Source organism: Pongo abelii, chromosome 20 (genome assembly GCF_028885655.2).
Source record: "Pongo abelii isolate AG06213 chromosome 20, NHGRI_mPonAbe1-v2.0_pri, whole genome shotgun sequence".
In the NCBI taxonomy this organism is placed as follows: domain Eukaryota; kingdom Metazoa; phylum Chordata; class Mammalia; order Primates; family Hominidae; genus Pongo; species Pongo abelii.
The window spans coordinates 56,704,602-56,728,484 of NC_072005.2; the positions used below are offsets into that span (position 1 = coordinate 56,704,602).

Genomic DNA, 23,883 nt, shown 5'->3' on the forward strand with positions numbered 1-23,883 from the left:
TTTACTTAGGTATATTTTCTAGTTTTTCTCAATTAATTTGTATTCATTCTGTAATAAGCAATTAAAAATACACTTATGGCTGGGTTAGGTGGTTTATCCCTGTAATCCCAGCACTTTGGGAGGCCAAGGAGGGCGAATTGCTTGGGCCCAGGAGTTCAAGACTAGCCTGGGAAACATAGTGAGACCCTGTCTTCATAAAAAAGAAAAAAATCGAGACCATCCTGGCTAACACGGTGAAACCCCGTCTCTACTAAAAATAAAAAAATTAGCCGGGCGTTGTGGCGGGCGCCTGTAGTCCCAGCTACTCAGGAGGCTGAGGCAGGAAAATGGCGTGAACCCAGGAGGCGGAGTTTGCGGTGAGCCGAGATCACACCACTGCACTCCGGCCTGGGCGACAGAGCAAGACTCCGTCTCAAAAAAGGAAAAAAAAAGGTCAGGCTTGGTGGCTCACGCCTGTAATCCCAGCACTTTGGGAATCCAAGGCGGGCAGATCATCTGAGGTCGGGAGTTCAAGACTAGCCTGACCAACATGGAGAAACGCTGTCTCTACTAAAAATACAAAATTAGCTGGGCATGGTGGCATATGCCTGTAATCCCAGCTACTCAAGAAGGCTGAGGCAGGAGAATCGCTTGAACCTGGGAGGCGGAGGTTGCGGTGAGCCAAGATCACACCATTGCACTCCAGCCTGGGTAACAAGAGTGAAACTCTGTCTCAAAAAAAAAAAAAAAAAAAAAAAAAGAATTAGCTGGGTGTGATGGTGTCTCCCAGTAGTCCCAGCTACTCTGAGGCAGGAGGATCACCTGAGCCAGGGAAGTTAAGGCTGCAGGGATGCAGGGAGCCGTGATAGTCCCGCTGCACTCCAGCCTGAGTGACAGAGTGAGACCCTGTCTCTAAAAATGAAACCATTTACATAGACACAGGAAAGAGCCAGCAAGGTATTCAAACAAAATGTAAACAGTAGTTATTTATACCTGGTGATGGAACTAGGGGGATTTTTTCAATTTTTTATTTGGATAACTAAAAAGTTATTACTTTTTTTTTTTTTTTTTTTTTTAAAGACAGGGTCTCTCTGTTGCCCGGGATGGGGTGCAGTGGTGAAATCTCAGCTCACTGCAACCTTGCCTCCTGGGATCAAGCAAGCCTCTCACCTCAGCCTCTTGAGTAGCTGGGACCACAGGCTCATGCCACCATACCTGGCTAATTTTTGTTTCTTTAGTGGAGATGGGGATTCGCTGTGTGGCTCAGGCTGGTCTCAAACTCCTGGGCTCAAGCAATCCACCTGCCTCAGTCTCCCAAAGTGCTGGGATTACAGGCATGAGTCACCGAGCCAGGCTAAAAGTTATTACTTTTTAAAGAGCCTCTGGGCCGGGCGCAGTGGCTCACGCCTGTAATCCCAGCACTTTGGGAGGCCGAGGTGGGTGGATCACCTGAGGTCAGGAGTTTGAGACCAGCCTGGCCAACATGGTGAAACCTCATCTCTACTAAAGATATAAAAATTTGCTGAGCATGGCAGCAGGCGTCTGTAATCCCAGCTACTCAAGAGACTGAGGCGGGAGAATCGCTTGAACCTGGGAGGTGGAGGTTACAATGAGCCAACGTTGCGCCACTGCACTCCAGCCTGGGAGACAGAGCGAGACTCTGTCTCAAAATAAATAAATAAATAAATACAAAAATAAAGAGCCTCTGATTACCCTCGACATGGTCCATGCCTCTTGCTGTCTGGGATGTGTCCACTGAGGGAGGTCAAGCCCACTGACAAACACTCACAAGCATCCACTCTCATGGACTGGACGAACACACCCTCCATCCATGTCTCTGGTGGGGGGGGGGGGGCGCAGTGCAAGAACCCCTGAGTGGGAAGATGAGAAATAGAGGCGACTGGATCCCTATTGATGCTTTTCACCCTTTGACAATGTCCATCTTGGTGTGTGCTTTACCAGGTGCATGATATACAGAGGGAGCGGGCCTGTGCGCGACTTATCATAAATGAACGTACGTCCGCTGGTGGCGCTCAGCACATGTTTGTGGGACTGAATTGTTCACTGAGCCCCCCCGCTCCCCCCCAAAGAGAAACGGGTCCAGGTTCTATGACGGGGATGTTGCCACGGCCTGGGGCTGATGGTGAGTGGCGTGGGTGCCTTCCTGTCCCACGCTCTCCCTGGCCATTTCTGCAAAGCGCGTTTCCCTGGCGTACCGTTCCAGCCACTGGCTCCTTTTCCTCCTCATTTCTTCCCCACTAGAATGTGAGCTGCCGGGGCTAGGGCTGGGCTTTGCCTGGCTCAGTCACCACCCAGGACAGGGCTTGGTGCAGAGCCGGTGCTGCCGGTGTCTGTTGAACGTCACGTGTATAAGTGGGGGAAGGATGGAGTGCAGGGAAGCCGGGGGCAGGTGCATGGGGACCACACAGTGCGGAATGTCACCTGCTCAAGGGAGACGTGGATGGATCTGTGGAGACTGCAGCTAGGGAGATGCAGGGCAGACTCAAAGCAAACTGGCAGACATGGGAGCCTGTGGGAGGTGGGTGTGGACAGAGGGACAAGGCCCTGCAGGAGCAGGGGGTGGTGATGTGACGACGCCCCTGATGTTTCTGGACCCCTTCACTGGCCCTTGCCCCACAGCCACCAGGAAGGGACTGCTCCCCTGAGAGGTCCCCTTTCTTCCCTGAATCTGGCTCTCAGGACGGTCAGGTGGGAGCAGCCAAGTCCTCCCACCCCTTCCCAGGGACAGACCAGGCAGAAAAGCAGCCGCACTTCTTAGGGGAGCTGTTACATCTGGAAGGTTGGATCTGGAGGGGCTGGGACCTCTGGCATCGGCACCCTCTTCTCTCCCAGCTTTACAGGCTGGAACAGGAGGAGGCTTGCTTGGAGGCAGGAGTTGGACCAAATCAGCCTGGGGTAATGATCCCCTGGGAATCACTGGCAATGCCTGGAGATATTTTTGGAACTGGGGGTGGGGTGCTACTGGCATCTAGTGGCCGGAAATGCTGCTAAACATCCTACAGCACACAGGACAGAGCCCCCACCCCGCCCGCCAAACGATGATCCGACCCCAAATGTCAACAGGGCAGAGGTTGAGAAGCCCTGCTTTCTAATAGCACAGCTCTGTCCCCCCAAGCCCTCGCTTACGGCCTGACCTAATCAGAGTCATCATTAATCGAGTGGCAGCTGCCCCATCCTGAGCACCAGCCACAGGCCACCATGGCGCCAGGCACCAGAGCGTTCTCAGCCTCTCTGCTCTCCAATTCTCACACCAGCTCCAGGAAATGGGGACGCAAACCCTGCACCGCCCGGCAAATGACCATGGAAACGCTTCCTGTCCTCTGACCACTTGCCAGGTGCCAGCACACAGGCTAATGCCCCAATAAGTACCAGACCTATCAGCAACGCCTCAGCGCAGGGGCTTGCATCGTCCCCGCTTTTCAGATGAAGAAACTGAGGCTCAGAATCATGCCGTCACCTTCCCAAGGCCATGAGAGGGTGTGGTGGTGCAGATGCCACAGCGGTCCCTGTGGAAGGGTTGCTCTCCACACCCCAGGGACCCTAGGGCTCGGCCTAGGCCGACCCGCCTGTCCTGTGCTGGGGGCTGGGCAGGTGGCCTGCACTTGGGCCCCAACACAGTGGCTCAGAGACAGGGAGCACTCTGCTCCCAAAGCCTGGAGGGCCTCCACTCCACCTTGGGAGCCCGGCTCCAGCTGATAGGATGCAGACCGGCAGGCCACTTCCACAGGTGCCGGAGATGGGGAAGCCCCTGTGTGGGGAGGCCCAGAAGGGATGGGCTGCATCTGCACGCCTCCCCAGTGCCCCCCTCCATGGTCCCCCTCTGCCCGCTGGCCCCGAATACCTGGATGCCGTTCTCTTGCAGGTTCAGGTACCGCGTGTTGACTGGGATGCTGGCTGGGACCTCAGCCAGGTCTCTCCGTGTGCAGATCACCCGGCTGGCCTGGTTGCTGCAGGAGCAGGCCACGGGGCAGGAGGTGGCCGGCGGGGAGCCCCCTCCGGCGGCAGACGTCACGGCCACTCCACCTCCACCGGCCCCCAGGGGTGGGGAGAAGAGCCAGAGGAAGAGCAATGCCCCGTGGGGCCAGGACATCCTACCGGGCGGCAGCGGGGGGCACGGGGAGCCGCGGGCACGCGCCATCCTCAATGTTCATGCTCCGCGTGGACGCTGGGGGGCTGTGGGTGGGGGAGAGAGAGGGGAGAGGCTTGGTGAGGGACAGGAGCCCATGTGGCCCGGGTGCTCGCCAACACCCAGGCAGCCCCATCGCCACCTCCCTGCCCCGTGCCCAGAACAAAGGGACAGGGAGGGAGATAGCCGCTGATGGACCCACCCAGCAGGCTGGGGCAGGCAGAGGGAAGCTTGGCCCGCCCGGCCCTGCGCTAGCTCATCCTCTCCATGCTGGCAAGATTCTACGCCCATTCTGCAGCAGGGAAAACTGAGGCTGGGGGAGAGGAAGTGCCTGCCCAAGGTCACTCAGCCAGTAAGTGCAGAAGTTGTCCAGATTCAAAACCCAGTTCTTTGCATGATTTCAAAAAGGTAGATACATCAGAGGAGTGAGACAGACAGACAGACAGACAAGGCGAGGGGGCAGAAAGGGGGAAGAGCAAGCGAGGTGGCAAGGACCTCGCTCCCATCCCAACACCCGCCCGGTCCCCTTGCCACCTGCGTGATCACCTCGGAGGCGGGTCCCAGCCTCCTCTCCCCTCCACTCCCTCTGCCTCTCCCCCTCCCAGGGATGTTAGCGAAGAGATGCATTTCCCCCACCCCCTGTGCCCTCAGCTAAACCGAAAGACCCTCCGCTGCACACCCTCCTGTCACTGCCCACCCTGTCCAGGCCCTCTGGGGGCCTCACAGCAGCTTCAGAGACTTGAGTCAGACTCATGGGAGAATCTGAGGGAGAGAGAGGTAAGGTGGCAGACAAGACAACTGTGGAGGTGACAGGTGTGGGCAGGTGAAGGGGGGGCTGGGAGGCAGCAGGGTGAAGAGGGAGGAGACTAGAGCTTGTGTGTGAGGGTGGCTGGGGACCTGGCGGGGGGCGGCACAGGCCGAGAGGCCACCAGCTGCACCCCCTCCTTTGTCCTGAGACTGTGGGTGCTCCAGGCAGAGACAGCCCCGATGGGACTTGTGCCAGCTGCTGCCGCAGGACTGAGCTCGGTTCTCGGGGAGGGGATGGGGAAGGGAAGGGGGTCCAGGGACTCTGCCTGGGTTCTGGGAGGAAAGCGGACAGTGGGGACTCGGGTCCTCTGAGAAGTCACGCTGTACCTCCCCAATCTGTCCTGCCATGCCATTTCCATAGAACCAGAGAGCGAAAGGGGATGGGCGAGTCACAGCAACAGCAACGATACCAGTAACAATAGTCTCTCCGGAACACTGGGTAAAAGCCCTTGCAATGCAGCAAACTGTATCCCGGTCGTCTCATGTGAGCCTCATAACGACCATAGGAGAAAGCTGTTAGGATGCCCAATTTACAGATGGGGACACTGAGGCACTACGAGGGAAAACGGCCTGTCCAAGGGCACAGAGCAGGCCGGGAGGGTGCAGAGGGGGTACTTCAGCCTTGGGTCTACCCTCTGGCTCCCAGCTGTCCTTTGCACGCAGCATCTCTGAGTACACACAAATACACCCACACCAGCAGGCCCTGCCCCAACACAGCAGGCCCTGCCCCAAGAGACCAGGTCACACAAACACGCACACCGACCCACTCACACACTCAGCAGTGATGGGGCACACCCTCTCACAGTGGACTCTCAGGACCCCCGACACAGGCTCACCCCCAGGCACACGGCTGTGCACACACACAGTCACTCCCTCCTCCTGCAGTTTCCAAGACCATTTTAACCCAGATAAAAATGTGTGTGCATATGTCTGTGTATCTGAGTGTGTGTGTGACAGCGAGGGCTAGACAGAGACACAGAGAGAGACAGAGACAGAAGCAGAGGCAGAGAGACAGAGGGCAGGAGGAAGAGGGGGCTGGGGAGAGAAAGAGAGAGAGAGAGGAGAGAGAGGTTGATTCTGTGTTCAGGCGGGCTCATTTTTCTCCTGCAGGGCTGGGGCCGTGTGTCTGTGTCTGACTATGTGAGTGCAGTGAGGGTCTTCATTTTCCTGAATATGAACAGGGAGGTCGATGCCCAGTCCTTATCCTGGGTCTGGGGCTCCCACCTCTTAAGACCCTGGCGATGATCCAGCCCACACCCTCTTAGCCAAAGGGCTGGCCCAAAGCGCAGGGCCTGGATTTGAGGCCGGGGGACCCCGCAGGGCCTGGGGGAGCCCACGGCACCCACCCCGGCCTCCAGGCCTGCCGCTGCCATGTCTACCTCCGCATCTGTCCCCAGCTCTCCCGCTGCCAGCCCGCATTCCCCCACCCCCATCACAGCTTCTGCAGCGACTCGGCCTCCCTCCCCTTCCCCCCCTCGCCCTCCGCCATCTCCCATCCTTTTCTCCCCCCAACCCCACGGTGGGGGACACTCACCCTGGTGGCTTGGCTTCCGCTGGGCCTCTCCCTGCGCCCAGGCCCCCCCCTCCACATGCCTCCGGCCAGCCGGGGTCTCTGCCTCCCCAGTTCTCCAGGGCTTCCCGTCGAGATCGTGCTGGGGGGGGGCGCAGGGGCTTCTTGGGTCTCCCCGCGCCCCCCCCCACTGGCCTGTCGCCCTTCCCACCCCTGGGGGGAGGCTGTCCTTTGGCCACTGCAGCAGTTCTCTCCTCCCCTCCCCGCTCGCCTCCTCCGGTCTCCTTCCACCCCCTCTCCCACCTCTAGCTCGACTCTCCCCCCACTGCAGCCTGCTTTCTCTCTACCCACCGACCCCAGCCCCCTTCTCCTCTCTCTCTGCCCCTCTCAGTCCTCCCCTTCCACCTCTGGTCCCCGTCCACCTCCTCTGGCCTCAACCCCCTCCTGAGTCTCCCCCCTCACAATCTTGCCTCCCTCGGGACCCCCAGGCCCCTTCTCTCCTTCTCCTCCATCTATTCCTCCCTCTTGCTCTATCCCTGTCACCCTCTCATCGGCCCTGAGCCCATCTCAGTCAGGTTGTCTGTCTGTCCGTCTGTCTTGGTCTCTTTCTCCCCAGCTCTGTCTGTCTCTCTCTTTCTCCGCGATTACAATTTCTAGTCACACGGCAGTGCAGAGCCAAGCTGTGCCTCAGCTCCCTCCCCCCCACCCCTCCCTCCTTCTTTCTCTCCTTCTGAACGGGGAGGGCGCCTCTCCTCCCTCCTCCTCAGCCTCCCTTCCCTGCGCCGCCGGGGGGAGGCCTCCCCCTCCCCCGCTAATCAAAGGCTCCGTTATCTAATTAACCCATTGGTTCTGGGCAGCCGAGGAGGCAGCCGAGGAAGGTCGGGGGAAGTGGGGGAGGAAGGTTGCCGGCTGGGCTGCCCAAGAAAGGGGGGTGGTTGGGCCGTGCCAAGCCGGAGCCTCGTGGCACACAGACAGCCTCGTTGGCTGCATGACCGGGCTGGGCCACCGCTGACACCCCCCGCCCTCACTGCCGGCCAAAACCCCCCAGCATCACACCCCCCACCGGGTCTAGGCACACAATCTTGCCCAGGGTTTTCCTGCAGATGCCCCTGTACCCCAGGAACTCCTTCGAACCCCCACCATGCCACACAGCCTTTACTCCAACCGTGATATACCACACCTGATATACCAGCACTGGAACCTGCGCCCTGCACTGTCACCCCTGTCCCGTGGCTGAGGGCCAGCCCCTCTTCATGCCACAAAGACCCCCACCCCTAGAGGCACCCCTCTCCCTTGGACCTTAGCCAGATCCTGACATCCGCCTCCTGACACACTTCTGCAAAATCTGTAGGGCAGCCACGTTCATTCACTCAACTTATCCGTCCATCCATCCGCCCATCCGTCCATCCGTCTATCCATCCGTCCTTCCATCCGTCCATCCATCCATCCATCCATCCATCCATCCATCCATCCATCCACCCATCCATCCTTCCATCCGTCTGTCCAACAAATGTCTACCCAGTCCCTGCTATGTGTCAGACACTGGCCCAGGACACCCACAGGCCACAAAGGCACCTCTCGAGAGTGGGGCACATTGGTGAGTGCCGAGAGGCCTGGGTTTGAGTCCTGACTCTGCTGCCACTTCCCGTGTAACCTCGGGCCGGTGGCTTATTCTCCCAAGCTGCAGTTCCCTCCACTGTGAAACAGGGATAATGAGAGTATCTGCCTCCTAGGGCCGCTGTGGGGATTAAATCGCTAAATCCTCGGTAAAGGGTTCTGTCTTCACAACATATGCGGAATCAGACCCCGGAATCAGAGGATCTTTCTCCCCACGCCCAGGCTACTTCCCTGACCTGGTTCCCATCTCCCTCTTGAACGATTACAGTGTCCTCCCCTCCAGCCTCCCATTCCTACCTTCACCCCCACTCCCTGTGCGTTCCCCATGGGCAGCGAGAGGGATCCTGTCAACACCCCATGGACCCTGCCCCGCCTCCGCTCCACAGCCTTCCACAGCTCCCGTCCCACTCACAGCAGAGGTGAGGACTTCACCGCGGTTTTCAGGCCCCCACTGTCCCCCCAGCTCCTCCTCTGACCTCATCACTTCCCTCCTCCCCCTGCTCACTCGCTGTTTCCAGAACAGGCTGTGCACATCCCAGCCTCAGGGCCTTTGCACCTGCTCTTCCCTTTTCCTGGAATACTCTTCGCCGGTTGTCCACAGGGCTCTTGCCCTGCTCTCTATCAGGTCCGTGCTCCAATGCTACCTTCTCAGTGAGGCCGTCCTGACCGCCCCGCATCAAACAGCACCCCCATCCCTCTCCAGAACCTTCTCTGTTTCATTTTTCTCCATGACATTTATCAGCATCTGAGCTTTTATATGGGTCTGTGCGCTTGAACGCAAGTTTCCCGAGGGCAGTCAGTTTGTGACTATTTGGTTCCCAGGACCCATAACAGTGCTGGGCACATGGCAGTTGCTCACCAAACACTGGGTGCAGGGATGGATGGGTACGTTATCATCACTGTGAGTCTATTTCCCCCCACGCTCACACACAGATACCCCCACTCTCCGTTCTGCACACCGAGCCAGGCCGCACTGCAATAGCTGCACAATGCAGGCTCCCAGCCCTGGACACCCTCAGTCCCCAGGTCCCCTTCCATCCCAGGAGGCTTGCTGGCAGAGGCAGCAGCTTTTTTTTTTTTTTTTTTTTTTTTTTTTGAGACAGAGTCTCACTCTGTTGCCCAGGCTGGAGTGCAGTGGTGCAATCTCAGCTCACTGCAACCTCTACCTCCTGGGTTCAAGCAATTCTCCTGCCCCAGCCTCCTGAGTAGCTGAGACTACAGGTGCCCACCACCACCCCGGCTAATTTTTGTATTTTAAGTTAGAATTGGGGTTTCACCATGTGGGCCAGGCTGGTCTTGAACTCCTGACCTCCAGTGATCCACCTGCCTTGGCCTCCCAAAGTACTGGGATGACAGGTGTGGGCCACCGTACCTGGCCGAGGAAGCACATCTCATGTCAGCTGGACACCAATGTCCCGGGTCACCCTCCATGCCCTGGGTCACCCTCCATGCCCCAGCACCACCCGGATGGCTAAGTCCTAGATACTACACCTCAGGTTCCAAACAGGAGGTCCCCAGCGCAGCTCTGTGCACCCAGAGGAAAGCTACCACTCTGCCCAAACCTCAGATACCACCTGCGTGAGCTACACTCCTGGATACAGCTGCATACTGACAGGGCACCTGGCCCCAGTTGTCCCCAGATAGAGCCCTCTGACCTGGATAACAGGAATGCCGGCTAACCTCATCTCTTCCGCACACACATCTGACTTGCGTGAACTCACTGAATAATGACACCACCAAAGGTGGTAACGTCCAACACAAATCTGGCACTGACTGGGCACCGTTCTGGGAGCTTTACTTGCATTAGCCACTGCAGTTCCCGTCAACCCTCTGAGAAAAGACTGCTGTTACACCCAGTTCCCAGCTAGCAAAGCTGACACACACAGAGGTACTGTTAGTTGCCTAATGCGAAACACACGGCTAGGAAGTGGCCCCTCCTAGGTCGGCCTCGCCAGAGTCCAGGGCCCCCAAAGACCCCCAAGTTTGGCCTGACAACAGCAACAATTCCCATGGAGGTTGCCTCTGTGTTGGGGGCAGGGTGCAGGCAAGGCCACAGGTGTGCTGAACAGCCACCCTTCCTCAGCCCCTGCAGTCACCCGCACTGCACAGGATATCACACGCCTGACACTCCACCACGGCTTCATGCCTGGCTGGCAGAGGCTCCATGGACTGCCCTCTGCCCCTGTGCACCCCTAGTAGTGATGGGAAGTACTGATTACGTGTAGGTGCCATGCTATCCACTCCTCAAGCTGCTGGCTTCTCCCCACGGCCCTGGGAGGAAGGGATGGTTCTTGTGCCCATTTTACAGATTCAGAGGTGAGTGGCACTTGCCAAAGGTTACATAGCCCTCCAGCAGCACTGCGGGCATTGGAACCCCAGGCCCGGAACTTAGCCAGGTCACCACGGTTGCCTCTCCCACCCCTGCTGCCCCAGGAGAGGACCCATCACAAGGGTACACCTGTTCTCCCTCACCTGGTGCAAGGAACAAGCCAGAGGTGCAGACACAGAAGGACCCCAAAGAGGAGAAGTACGAGGGGCAGAGAGTGGCAGAGTCACAGGGAGACAGACACAGGCATACAAAGGGGCATGAAAGGGGCAGAAGGACAGGAGGCCCTGAGATGGAGCTGAGATCCAGGGGAATGCAGAGGCTGGGAGGGCCTGGGCACTCGAGGCGTGAAGCTGAGTCCTCACCGGCTTCGCCATCCTCCCCAGCCCCAGCTCTGAGAGATCTCGGGCACTGTGCCTGGGAGGATTCAGGCAGATGGCAGATCGGAAACTCGGGGACCCAGGGGAGGTGGGGTGAGGAGAAATGGGAGGCAGGGAACGTTCCTGTCAGGCGCACTCATTTTTTGGGGTGGGGGTGGGGGGGTAAATTCAGACGGCCAGAGGGAAGATAGGAAATTGACTACCATTGCAGCAAGAGGGCTGGAGGTTAGAGTTAGAGAAGAACTTCCCCACTGCGAGGGACTGGGGCAGAAATGGAGCCTGGAGCCCAGAAGGTGGAGAGGGATTGAAGCCGGGGAGGGATGAGCCCTTCTGTCCCTGGAAGCCGGTCCTATGGGAGAGACCTGGGTTCAGGGGGAGGGGACAAGGCAGTGCTGGCGTCAGGGACGGATGAGACTTCCCGCGTGTGTTTTTCTGAGCCAATCCATGTCCTGAATGCTTTCAAAATAAAAGCAGCCCCACAGCTCCAAGAATTGTCAGGCTTCTATGTTTGGAGGTAGAAGAACCTTAGGGAAAGGGCAGTCCAGGCCCCCTAGGGGCTGCTGACGAGGAAGCAGGACTAGGGACTTGGCTCAGCTCACGAGTTTCCGGGGCCACTGGCCACTGGCCACTGGCCACTGGGCAGCAGGACCAACAGGCGGCCCGTGCAGTGGGGGTGCAGTCGGGGTGGGGGTGAGCTGCAGTGGGTGGGGGTGAGGTGGTGACTTGCTTGGAGGGGGGCTGTCCTTTCCCGTGCAGCCACGCCGGCCTCCCCCAGGCTCCTCCCACCCACCAGGCGCCTCCCACCCAGGCTCTTCCCATCCACACCAGGCCCGTTCCCCTGAGGAGACTTTGTCCCTGCTGTGCCCTCGGCCAGCCAGGGGTGTGCTCTTCCTGGGGTCAGGGGGGCTCTGCGTTCCCACGACACCTCCAGGAGGTCTTCTTTGAGCTCCCCCTACCATCCCTATCCCTTGCCCTTCCTTTTCTTCACAGCTCGTGTCACGGCCACCCAGCACCTGATGCTCGGTGATTTGTTCCGGCGTTCATTGCCTGCCTTCCTGCTAAGAGGGGAGCTCCGGAGGGCTTTGCCGGGGCGTTCACGGCTGCATCCTCAGGGCCTGCCACAGCGCTGGCCCCTCCGAGCCTCAGTATTTGCTGCAGGAACGAGCGAGCCAGCGCCCCCTACCGGCAGTTCCTCTGCTGGCACCCGAGGCAAGGAGCCCTGTCTCTAGGGAGGCAAGTGTGGGGGTGGGGGAGCCGCCCGAGGGCTAAGTGAGAGGGTGGGTACAGGGTGGGCCCCGGAACGTCCAGGAGGGAAGCCAGGAGGAGGGAATGTCGAGCTGTTACAGAGGCCGTGGCAATGGGCCGGGGGCGGGGGGGCCCTCCTTCCTCCCACAACCGGCTGTGACAACAGAGAGGCAGGCTCAGCTCTGGTGGGTGAAGGACCCCTCTGAGTGGACTGGAGCGGGGCGGCTGGAGGCCAGGAAGGAGCTGCGCCAGGGGTCCGGGGGTAGAGGATGAGGCCGCGGCTGGAGCCACGGGGATGGAGAGAAGGGAAAGAGTGAACAGATAAAGCAAATTTGTAAAAGTGGCAGAACCTGGAGGCGGTGTAGGAGGTGAGGGAGAGGGAGGAGCCAGGCTCTTCTTATAGATCTGGGGTCAAATTCCAAAAGCCAGAAGAGGATGTGGGGCGGGAAGCAGTTACACGGAGAAGAGAATGCAAAAGTCCCTGCCACGGGCCCCCCAGCCCCAATCTCCACTCACAGGCGGTGCCTCGCTCTGGTCACACCCACAGGGCAGCAGGGGAGCTGGGGACACACCGCCCACCCGGCTCCCGCCCAGTCCCTGGCTGTGCCACCTTGGGCCAGCTGCAGCCTCTCTGATGATGCTGCACGGGGCTGTGGCAAGGGGGCCCAAGTAGGGCCTGGCACACAGCAAGTGACCAACAAGTGACATATAGGACTCGGAGCCTGGCTGGAAGCTGGAAAAAGGAGAAACCTGGGCTCCGACCCCCTGGTGCTGCCAATTTTCTGCTAGGAACAGTACCCTGCGGTCACTCAGTTTCCTCATCGGAGAAATGGGAATTAACAGCAGGTTTCAGAAGACAGGGGGCTGGGAGGGCTGGGTGGGGGGTGGTGGGGAGCCAGGAAGGGCTGAGGTGAGCTATTTACCAGCCAGTGGAGGACTACAGTTGACCCTTGAAGGAGAGGGGTTTGCACCGTGTGGTCCACTTATATGTGGACTTTCTCCTGCCTCTGCCACTCCCGAGGCAGCAAGACAACCGCCCCCTCCTCCTGCTCACAGCCTACTCAACGTGAAGACAATCAGGGGAGCCCGTTACGATGATACACTCCAGTTAGTGGCTAGTAAATGTATTTTCTCCTCCTTAGCATTTTCTCAATAACATTTTCTTTTCTCTAGCTCACTTTATTGTCAGAATTCAGGATGGAATACATTTAACATGAATGTGTTAACTGACTGTTTATGTTATTGGTAGGGTGTCCAATCAACAGGGCACTATTAGTAGTTAAGTTTTAGGGGAGTCAAAAGTTACATGCAGATTTTCAACTGCACAGGGGGCTGGCACCCCTAGCCCCCAAGTTGGTCAGGGGTCAACTGTATACATATGCACACACACACACATGCACACACACATACATATATATACACACACATACATACACACACACATCACACAAATTTCTGCTGGAGTGCAGTGGCGTGATCTCGGCTCACTGCAGCCTCCACCTCCCAGGCGCAGGTGATCCTCCCGCCTCAGCCTCCCGAGTGGCTGACTACAGGAGTGGACCACTACACCTGGCTAATTTTTTTTGTATTTTTGTAGAGATAGGGTTTTGCCATGTTGCCCAGGCTGGTCTCAAACTCTCGGGCTCAAACAATCCTCCTGCCTCAGCCTCCCAAAGTGCTGGATTATAAGCGTGAGCCACGGCACCTGGCTATATTTCAATATTTCAATGCATCACCATCAAATAGACTCTCTGCAGTGATGCAAATGTTCTCTCCGTGCCGTCCAGCACTGGCGGCCACCGGCCACATGAGGCTATGGAGCACGTGACGTATGTCGAGAATGAACAGGGACTAAATTCTTCATTTGACTTGATGTGACTGTTGGTGCTCACGCGTGGCAGTGGCTGTGGCAGCTACTGTGTTGGACAGCATGGATCTAACCACTGATCCTACTTGGAACTGCTTCTGCCTGAGTCCCTGAAGTGTCGCTCCGTCTGCTCCTTGGCCCTGCCCAGCTACCTCACAGGGCTCTTATAGGACTCATGGACAAGCCAGGGAGATCACAGCTGGAGAAACGGAACGTTATGGAGAGTATGAGGCCCGAGCACCTGGCCAGTGCTGCCTTGGTTGCCTGTGCCAGGCCTGAGCTGCGGGAGCCGCCCGCGAGAGCTCATTCAGTCCCCGCAAGGGGCCCATGGCGAAAGCTGCTGCTGCCCATTTTACAGAAGGGCACACTGAGGCACGGTGAGGTCACTGCCATACCCATGGATAGCCAGATTTGGGTAGGCTTTGAGATAAAAACTGAACTTCCAAAAAAAAGAAAAAGAAAAAGAAAAAGAAAAGAGGGCCGGGCATGGTGGCTCACGCCTGTAATCCCAGCACTTTGGGAGGCCAAGGTGGGCGGATTACCTGAGGTCAGGAGTTTGAGACCAGCCTGACCAACATGGTGAAGTTCCACCTCTACTAAAAATACAAAATTAGCCGTGTCTGGTGGCGGGCGCCCGTAATCCCAGCTACTGGGGAGGCTGAGAAAGGGGAATTACTTGAACCGAGGAGGCAGAGGTTGCAGTGAGCTCAGATGGCGCCACTGCACTCCAACCTGGGCAACAGAGCGAGACTCCGTCTGAAAAAAAGGAAAGAAAAAAACCTGAACTTCCAGGTCCCTGGACTGTGATTCTGTGCTGGGATGGGGCGGCTTAACACCCCTGAACTGAATTCACCCCAGAAGAGAACTGGGCCCTGGCCTGGCATTGGTGGTTTTTACAATAGTATTTGTTGCCAAGGCTCGGGCAGTGGGGCGTGAGAGTGAGTTTGCAGGTGGGGAGGGGCGTGGCCCCAGCCAGCTCTACTCATAGGGGTCCTGCCTAGGAAGGACGCTGATCCGATCTGTTTTCGCTCACAGGGTTGTGCATAGTTATTTTGCTTACAACAAAAGGGTGCTGCTAAAAGTCATAAAAAGCTGAAAACTATGTGAACTGGAGCAATACTTCTCAGACATGAATGTGTGTCCAGCTGTCTGGGAATCTTGTTAAGAGGCAGATTCTGGCCAGGCGCAGTGGCTCACGCCTGTAATCCCAGCACTCTGGGAGGCTGAGGCGGGCGGATCACTTGAGGTCAGGAGTTTTGAGACCAGCCTGACCAACATGGTGAAACCCTGTCTCTAATAAAAATACAAAAATTAGCTGAGCGTTGAGGCACCTGCCTGTAGTTCCAGCTACTCAGGAGGCTGAGGCAGGAGAATCGCTTGAACCGGGAGGCGGAGGTTGCAGTGAGCCGAGATTGCACCACGCACTCCAGCCTCGGTGACAGAGCGAGACTCTGTCTCAAAATAACAATAATAACAAAAAACCGCAGATTCTGCATCGCCATATCTAGGGTGAGGCTGTCATTCTGTTTCCCAGGGGATGCAGGTCTCACAGCAAGGGGTTGAAGGGTCTCTAAGTGCCCATCTCACTCCTATATTCCATTTCGGGATGAAGAATGAAACCCCCTCCTCTCCTCTCCAGAGCTCTGTATAGGGGTGTGGCTCAAGGCGGGCCTTAGAATCAACTAGACCTGGGTTTGAACCTCAGCTGCCACAGTTACTAGCCATGTTGGCTTGCAAAGGGAACTTCACCCCTCAGGACCTCGGTCTGCTCACCTGTAGGTGGGGAAGGTCTGATATCTGTGATGAGTTTAGGGAAATGCCTGGGGCATAAAAGGAAAATGCTCAGTGAACTTATTCCAGGATCCAGAAGATCCTCCTTCTCCTCATCTACCTCATCACACCGTCCTGTGAAGAGGAAGGATGGAGAGGTGGAAAGAGTGTTGGTGTTGAGGAAAACTGGGTTGAAACTCTGGCTGGCCACTTTCTCCCTGTGTCCCCCGCCCCAGGCTCCGCCTTGCAGTCTGTGAAGATAATGACACCTATTAATAGGAACCCCACCTTGTTGGGGTTCCTGGTGACCATGTACAGTGCTTGACACTTAAGTGACAGCTACATTAAAAGTTATCATTTATTCTCGGCCGGGCGCAGTGGCTCACGCCTGTAATCCCAGCACTTTGAGAGGCCGAGACGGGAGGATCACTTGAGGTCAGGAGTTCGAGACAAGGCCGGCCAACACAGTGAAACCCCCGTCTCTACTAAACATACAAAAAATTAGCCAGGCATGGTGGTGCGTGCCTGTAATCCCAGCTACTCAAGAGGTTGAGACAGGAGAATCCCTTGAACCTGGGAGGTGGAGGTTGCAGTGAGCCAAGATAGCACCACTGCACTCCAGCCTGGGTGACAGAGCGAGACTCCGTCTTAAAAAACAAAAAAAGTTATTTATTCTTACAGGTCAGAAGAATAAACAGTTTTTCCATTCCATGACTCAGCCCCCTCCCCACCCAACCCTGCCACTTCTCTGCCATTGTAAATCCAGCATTTCTGGCTGGATCAAAACCACTCATCTGTCAAGGAGTGGGGGGCCCATGGGATCACATTTGGGGTCTTTGCCCTTCCCACAACAAGATCCTACAACCCCCACGTCGGTGAGGGCTGATTCTCTACTGTGAGAATCAGCATGGGGAATCCTTTCCCTTCTGGTGCTTTAGAGGCATAAACAAGATTGAGAACCTGACAGCCCCCAAGTTATAGCAGCTTCAATGCCTTCAAAAGTCTAGACTTGTTGGCCGTGGTGGCTCATGCCTGTAATCCCAGCACTTTGGGAGGCCAAGGCAAAGAGGATCGCATGAGCTCAGGAGTTCCAGACCAGCCTGGGCAACATAGTGAGAACCCCCTCTCTAGAAAAAATACAAAAATTAGCTGGGTGTGGTGGTGCATGCCTGTAATCCCTGCTACTTGGGAGGCTGAGGCAGGAGGATCGCTTGAGCCCAGGAGGTCAAGGCTGCAGTGAGCTGTGGTTGTGCCACTGCACTTCAGCATGGGTTAGAGAGCAAGACCCTGTTCTCCCCCAACCCCAAAAGTCTAACCTTCTATGAGTGTATTGTTATTAACAATCTAATTATTGTGATTATTAACAATTTTATGGCCGAGTGCAGTGGCTCACACCTGTAATCCCAGCACTTTGGGAGGCTGAGGCAGGTGGGTCACTTGAGGTCAGGAATTTGAGACCAGCCTGGCCAACACAGTGAAACGGTGTCTCTACCATAAAATACAAAAAAAAAAAAAAAAAAAAAAAATTAGCCAGGTGTAGTGATGCGTGCCTGTAGTCCCAGCTACTCAGGAGGCTGAGGCAGGAGAATTGCTTGAACCCAGGAGGCAGAGGTTGCAGTGAACCGAGATCGCGCCACTGCATTCCAGCCTGGGCAACAGAGTGAGACCCTGTCTCAAAAAAAATAAATAAATAAAATAGAATTTCCACTTTTAGGGCCCAATGGACCAGTGCATTCTCCTCTCTTGGCCTCAGTTTCCCCCTCTGTAAAGCAATAGTCTCATGGAGGGAGGCGACCTGCAGGGCGGCCCACACCAGGGTTTAGAAATGGCTCTGCCATTTCTAGGTGTATTATTTTGGGCAAGGGACCCCACCTCTCTGGGCCTCAGTTTCCCCATCTGTCAAACCAGGGATGATGGCTGTGCCTCCTTGCAGGGTTGCCCGAGGAATACATGGAAAAAATCCACATAAGAGGCTAAGCACTGAGCCTGGCTCGTGGCATGCTCTCAATCAGTTAGCTACGATCATGATCATCTCCAGCTCTGGAGAGAGGGTTCAAGGCAAGGGGAGGGCCAATCTCCTCTGCATTTACCACCTGGGGCTGGCCTCTCCAGTGAAGCTGTGGCTGCACAGCCTTCTGACCTTTGTTGCAGTGTTTGAACAAGAGCTCTGGGGCCTAAGCTCAAGTCCCTGGGCTGGTGCAGCATCTGGGGGGCACAGTGAGCCTGGGAGTGGCTGGGGCTGTTGCCCCCTCCCGCCCTGCCTCACTCTCTTCCTCCTCTCCAACTAGGTTTTTTTTGTTTTTTTTTTTTTTTTTTTTTTTTCTTTTGGCGATGGAGTTTTGTTCTTGTCATCTAGGCTGGAGTACAACGGCATGATCTCGGCTTACTGCAACCTCTGCCTCCCGGGTTCAAGCGATTCTCCTGCCTCGGCCCCCTGAGTAGCTGGGATTACAGACTCACACCACCACACCTGGCTGATTTTGTATTTTTGGTAGAGACGGGGTTTCACCACGTTGGCCAGGCTGGTCTCAAACTCCCGACCTCAGGTGATCCACCCGCCTCAGCCTCCCAAAGTGTTGAGATGGCGTGAGCCACCATGCCTGGCCTGTCTCTGTCTAGGTCTCTCAACCTCCCACCAGGATCCCAGATACTACCAGACACCCCCCATTCTCACTCTCAGCATCCCTCCTGGGGAACCAGCAGTCCCCTGGGCTCCTGCCTGCCTCCTGCGGTGAGCCCCCACCAGCCCCTCTCGTGGGTCTCCAAGGCAGCCCCTCCACCTCTGCCTGCCATGACAACAGTTGCGCGTGGGTTTCCAGGCAACAAGGGGCATCCTGCCACTCTTCTTACTCTCCTGCCACCCTCTGTCTGGCGGAGCCAGCCCAGCCTCAGGAATTGGGAGTGGAAGGGAAGGGAGGTTCTCCCCAGTGGGGACAGAGGGTCTCCAAACTCAGAGTTAATGAGGTTTCCCGTACCCCGCCAGAGAGGACACAAAGACGTGCCCCCTTCATCCAGCAAGGGTGATGGTGGAGGGGCTGCTGCTGGGCTTGAGCGCTGCCAGGCACAAAGGGGAGCCCTGTCCTTTGCACCCCTATCTGGAGGTGAGGCCCTCCCTCTGGAAACAGGGTCCGCATGCCAGGTCCTCTAAGGCAGCCCCTGCTCTCCACCTGCTCTGGGGCCAAATGTGCAGCCTGGTGTACAGAGAAGCCTACCCCTTGCCTACGGGCTGTGATGCCACATGTTGGGGACAAGAGTGTGGGGTCTGTGGCCCACCCCAGCCATCAGCCAGCTGCGAAGGACAGGTTGCAACATGGTGCCTTCATGCAACGCTGACTTTCCAACACTGTGAGGGGCTGGCAGTTTCACAGCAGACCCTGGCCCTGGAGAATGGGTGTGTGCTCTGCGCCCTGGCAGTCTTAAGAACCACTTCTCCCAGAGAAGGATAAGACTTCCTGCTCTTGGCAAGGGAAGGAGGCCATTTAAGTGGAAACAGGGCCCAGTCAAAGTGAGGCTTGGAGTTAGGGCAAACTGATGGGGGGATGAAGGAGGAGGGGCAGAGAGAGGACCTGGCAAGGGAAACCAAGGGAAGGAGAGTGGAGAGGGTGACAGGGCACAAAGACGGAGCAGAGAGGAAGAGGAGCAAACAGCAGAGGTTGCAAACTCCTCTGTCTACGGAGCCCAGCAGGGAAGATGATCACGATGCTGGTTAGAGGGGAGAGTGGGGCGTGGTGGCCCTGCACACCTGAGCACAACCCACAGTTATCCAGGGGGAAGACGATTCCAAAAGCTGACAGTCTAGATTTTTATGCGAAATCTCTAATTTAAACAATGTTGGCAACAAATTAAACATGTTGAAAGCACTGGGGGAAAATAACCCTCTTGGGCCGCCGGAGGACCCCAGTGTAAGTGAGTCCTCAGGGATGTGGGGAGAGGGAGCCACCGGAAAGGAGCAGGGGAGGCGGGGAGGCAGACAGGCTGCAGGAACAGCAGCGAGAGGTGAGGGCGAGTGACACAGAGGGACAAAGAAGAGAGGCACAGAGAGCGGTGTCGAGCAGACAGAAATAGAGGCAGGTTTCACAGCAGATGGGTGGGAGAGGGAAAGACTGATGAATGAGTCCACAGACTAGACAGATGGGCCAGGCCAGCAAGACACGGGGCTGGGAGGGCGAAGGGTCAGTCCCAGGGAAGATGAGGGGAGATGGATAGGCGAGACGGCTTGACAGAGACAGGAGGTCCAAGTGACACCTTGAGACAGATGCCCGGCCAGAGAGAGTGGGGTGGGAAGGGGTGAAACATAGGCAGAGAGGATGGAGAGAGAGAGCCAGTGTGAGCTACACAGCAGGTGTCCTAGCAGGTGAGACAGGTGAGACAGGTGATTGAGGGGGTGGGGACCCTGGCAAGAAAGCAGGGCCAGGGTTCCGGAAGGGACTGAGGATTCAGCGGCCACCACCCCCCCAATCCCCAACCCACAGCACCTCTGCCTGAAGATCGGCCTCTCTGCATGGGCCCTGAGGGTGTGTGTGCGGGCACATGTGTGCACAGCCTCTGCTTGTGAGAGATGCCAGCGCCCTCTGACACCTGATGTCTTAATTCTGCTGACCTCTCGGACGGTGAGGAGGTCCCTGAGGAGCCCCATGGCGAGAGGAACACTCTCCGGGCTGTCTCTGAGTGGGATTAAGGGTGACTGCTGGAGCCCGATGGGGCTGGCCCTCCCTGCAGTGCACAGACGTGCCCCCCACGCTGGCACTAGGTTTGGTGTGTGCGCAGCTCTGTGACTGTCTTAGCGGCACCTGGGGCTGCATCTCTGTAGCTCTGGGGCCACCTCCGTGCCTTTTGCCTTGTGTCTGTCCGTGAGCGTGAGGCCACGAGGCCACAGGACCAAGAGGCAAGGGCCTCCTACCTTTGTCTCTCCCTCCAGGTCTGTGTACGAAGGACTGTGTGTGTCTCTGTGTGACACACGACTACAGGTCTGGGGACTGCTCCCTGTCTCTCCTGACCACTGGCTGACTGAGTGTGGGGGCTGCGTCTGCAACTGGGCCTCTCTGGTTCCACATCGGGGTCTCTGGCTGCCAGTGAATGACTGTGTGCTCGTGTGTGTGTGTGTGTGTGTGTACCTGCCAGGGGAATCTTTGCCTCCATGTGCCCCGTGTCTTCCTCGCACGCTCCCACTCTCTGTCGCTGACTTGGGGTCCCTCTGACAAGTCAGAAGCGGCCTCTAATCCCCCAGAACTCTGGTGGCCAGTGTCCCCCGGCTCCCTGCTGGCCCCAGCAGGCACCCCGTGGGTCTGTCCCACCCTCCCTGAGTCTGTGGCTCCCTGCGTCTCTGCCTCACCCGCGTGTCTGCTCTCTGGGTGGGAGTGGCGTGTGTCCCTGGCTCCCCGACTCTTTCTTTCGGAAATTAAGTGAGTAACTCCGTGACTCCGTGCTGATGCCCTAATTGCCTGTATGTCTGTTTCGGAGGCTGGGTCCCTTCTCTCCCTCTGTGCCTCTTTCCCTGGCTCCCACCCTTCCCTTCCTTGTGTCTCTCTCCCCGCCTTTCGGCGGCTTCACTCTCTGTCCCTCCTTTCTCTGTGTGCGTTTGGACAATCTGGTGGCCAGGAGGAGAGGAGCCCCAGGGAGGAGGAGGAAGGTGGGAAGGGGAAGTGGAGGCTGCGGAAAGGCAGGTTAGAAGGCGAAGGCTGCGGAAGATGCTACAGGAAGAGGGAGGTGCGGTCCTGGCCGCGGTCCGGGGGTGGGGGGCGGGAGTTTTCAGGCTCCTGGACCAGGAGAGAAGCCGGCTCCGGCTACTCCCAGCTGCCTGGAGCCCGAGTTCCTGTCTGGCGGCTGCGCGGCCGGGACTTGGGATGTGAGGCGCATAGCAATGGGGCGCTGCGGAGGCGCCACTGCAGCTCCCAGCTGGAGAGGGGGGCGGGGAGGGGGCCGAGGGGCAGCCCCGAGGCTCCCTTCCCCCTCCCCGTTCCCAGCTGGGCTCTCCCCACGGGAATTCCCCACCCCGACAGAAAGTCACCAGAGGCTGCGGGGAGGGGGCAGGGAGGAGGGGAGGGCGCCTAGGAGGAGAGCAGAGGTGAGGAGGTCTGGGGAAGGAGATGGGGGTCCAGAGAGGAGGCGAAGGGGTGGAGGGGTGGGTAAGAGGCCATCCTGGGCTCTGGAGACTCGAGTCCTGGAGAGAGACTGGCTGGGCCCCTGGCAGGACAGGACCCCAGGGAGGCAGGGGCATAGAGATGGGGGAAACCCTGAGGGCCCGGGATTGGTGGTGAGTTGGAAGGAGACGTTCCCAAAAGGAGAGAGCTAGGATTGGAGGGGGTCTGAGATTGGGGAGTACTATGGGGTGAGGAGACAACGATGGAGGGGGTCTCTGGGTGAAGAAAGGTCATAGAAGGATGTTTCAGAGAGTGATGGGCTAAGGAGAAGGCGACTGGGGGTGTTGGGGAGAAAGGGGAGAGGCTGGGGTGCAAGGCCCAAAGAGGGGCGGGGAAGAAGTGGGAGGAGGGAGCTGGAGGAGAGGGCGGCTGAAGTGAGGGTCTCCTGGACAGAAGGTCTGGAGAGGGATATCTGGGGGATTGTCAGAGATGGGGGTTAGAGAATCCTGAGGAGCAGGTGCCGTGTCTTAGAAGGTCCTAGAAGAGCAGGTGTGAGGGTCGGAAGCCTGGGGAGGAGGCAGCAAATGGGGGGCGGGGGTCTCCAGGAGGAGAGGTTTCCAGGAGGGGAGGGCGGAGGGAGGTGGGAGAGGCAGTGGTCCTGGAAAGACACGTGCCCAAGGATAGAAGGCCCCAAAGCCTAGTGGGGTCAGGGAACGGGGGTCTTGGAGAGAGGGAGGGGCAGGGGTCCGAGCCGCTCACCAGGAGAGGCGGGGTGACCCCAGAGGGAGAAGGGCTGAAGACTGGGGAGGGGGTTGTCTCACTCCCCAATCACCCCCTCCGTCTTTCCCATTTTCACTTCCCAAACTCCCCGGTTCTCCCCGGTTGCCACGGCAACCGCTCTTGCCAGGCGCGGTCACCAAGGAAACCCCGTGCCCGCCTCTCCCCCCTCCCCATCACTGGCGTGCCCCCCGCACCCCAAGCAGCAGCGGTGTGGAGGGTGGGAGGGGCCATGGGGAGAGGAAGAACCTGGACTCCCGCCCCAGAAAGGGGGGTCCGGACCTACGCCCGGAGAGCCCCCCACCCTGAGCCTACTTCCTCAGCCCCACAGCTGGATACGCAGCGACCGCCGGACGCACCCCCCACAACCTGTCCCCAGGCAGCGGCGACAACCCCCTCCCACAGCACAGAACTCGCCCGGCCCGGAGAACCCCCACCCAGTCGCCTCCCCCACCGGCTTCTGCCTCCCATTAGGCCCCGCCCCCTGTCCTCTGCCATCCCCCCCCATCTCGGAGGAGGCCTAAGACCACTGTCCCCCAATTAGCGAATGCCCCCCACCCACCCCCCGCGGTTCCGCCTCCGGCCCCCGCCCCCGACCCGTGCCCCTTGGCGGCTACTCACAGCGAGGAGAGGGGTTCCTTCCGGGGGGCAGCATGCCCGGCCCGTGGGGGGAGGACCCCCCCAATGAGGCTCAGGAATTTGGGGTGCAAGGCCCGCTGCGGGGAGGCGCGGGGGGCGGGGCTGCGGCCGGGCCTGGAGCCTCTCGCGCTCTCCCCCCTCCCCGGCTCCTGGGTGGGGAGGGGGCTTCCGCAGGGCGGCGGTGGGGCTGGGGGGGCCGCTCTGCCTCCTCGCCTCGCGCCCGCCTGCCGTCCGGCCCGGCGCCCTCGCCCGCCGCCCGCCTTCCTTCTTGCCTTCCTTTCTTTCCTTCTTTCTTTCCTGGCTTCCTTCCTTCCAGCCTTCCTTCCTTCCTTCCTCCCTCCTCGGGCCCGCCGGCGCCGCTCTCCCCCCACCCCACCCCCCCCCAGGCCCCGGCCCCGGCCCCGGCCCCCGCCTCGGACGGTGCGGCAGCGACCGAGAGCAGCCGAGAGCGGCGGAGACGGGAGCGGAATACTGATGATGGTGGGAGCGGGCGGGCGGAGGGAGGGAGCAGGGAGGGAGGCCCGGGAGGAGAGGAGGGGGGAGAGAGGGAGGGGAGGGAGGGCAGCGTGGAGAGGGAGGAAGCAAAGAGGGGGGAAGAACCGGAGAGGATGGGAGAGGGAGGGAAGAAAGGAGAGGGAGACGGGAGGGAAGGGGAAGGGGGGAGGAAAGAAGAGGGAAGGGGAGGAAAGAAGGAAGGAAGTGGGAAGGGGGTGGAAGAAAGAAGAGGGGGAGAAAAAGG

The 23,883-nt window shown here is 58.3% G+C and overlaps 1 protein-coding gene across 2 annotated transcripts in view; it reads right to left on the reverse strand.

Moving 5' to 3' along the window:
* LRRC4B (leucine rich repeat containing 4B) overlaps nucleotides 1-23,618 on the reverse strand; it is a 51,195-nt gene extending 27,577 nt beyond the window's left edge. The window contains exons 1-2 of one of the 2 annotated variants that reach the window (XM_024237345.3): nucleotides 23,127-23,618; nucleotides 3,842-4,173 (exon numbers count right to left, since the gene is read on the reverse strand). In XM_024237345.3, the coding sequence (XP_024093113.3) occupies nucleotides 3,842-4,138 (297 nt within the window). In that variant the 5' untranslated portion in view covers nucleotides 4,139-4,173; nucleotides 23,127-23,618. Of the gene's footprint in view, nucleotides 1-3,841; nucleotides 4,174-6,467; nucleotides 6,692-23,126 lie in introns of those variants that run through there. The other variant, XM_024237343.3, reaches the window with a different exon arrangement.
* Nucleotides 23,619-23,883: the final 265 nt, after the last annotated feature.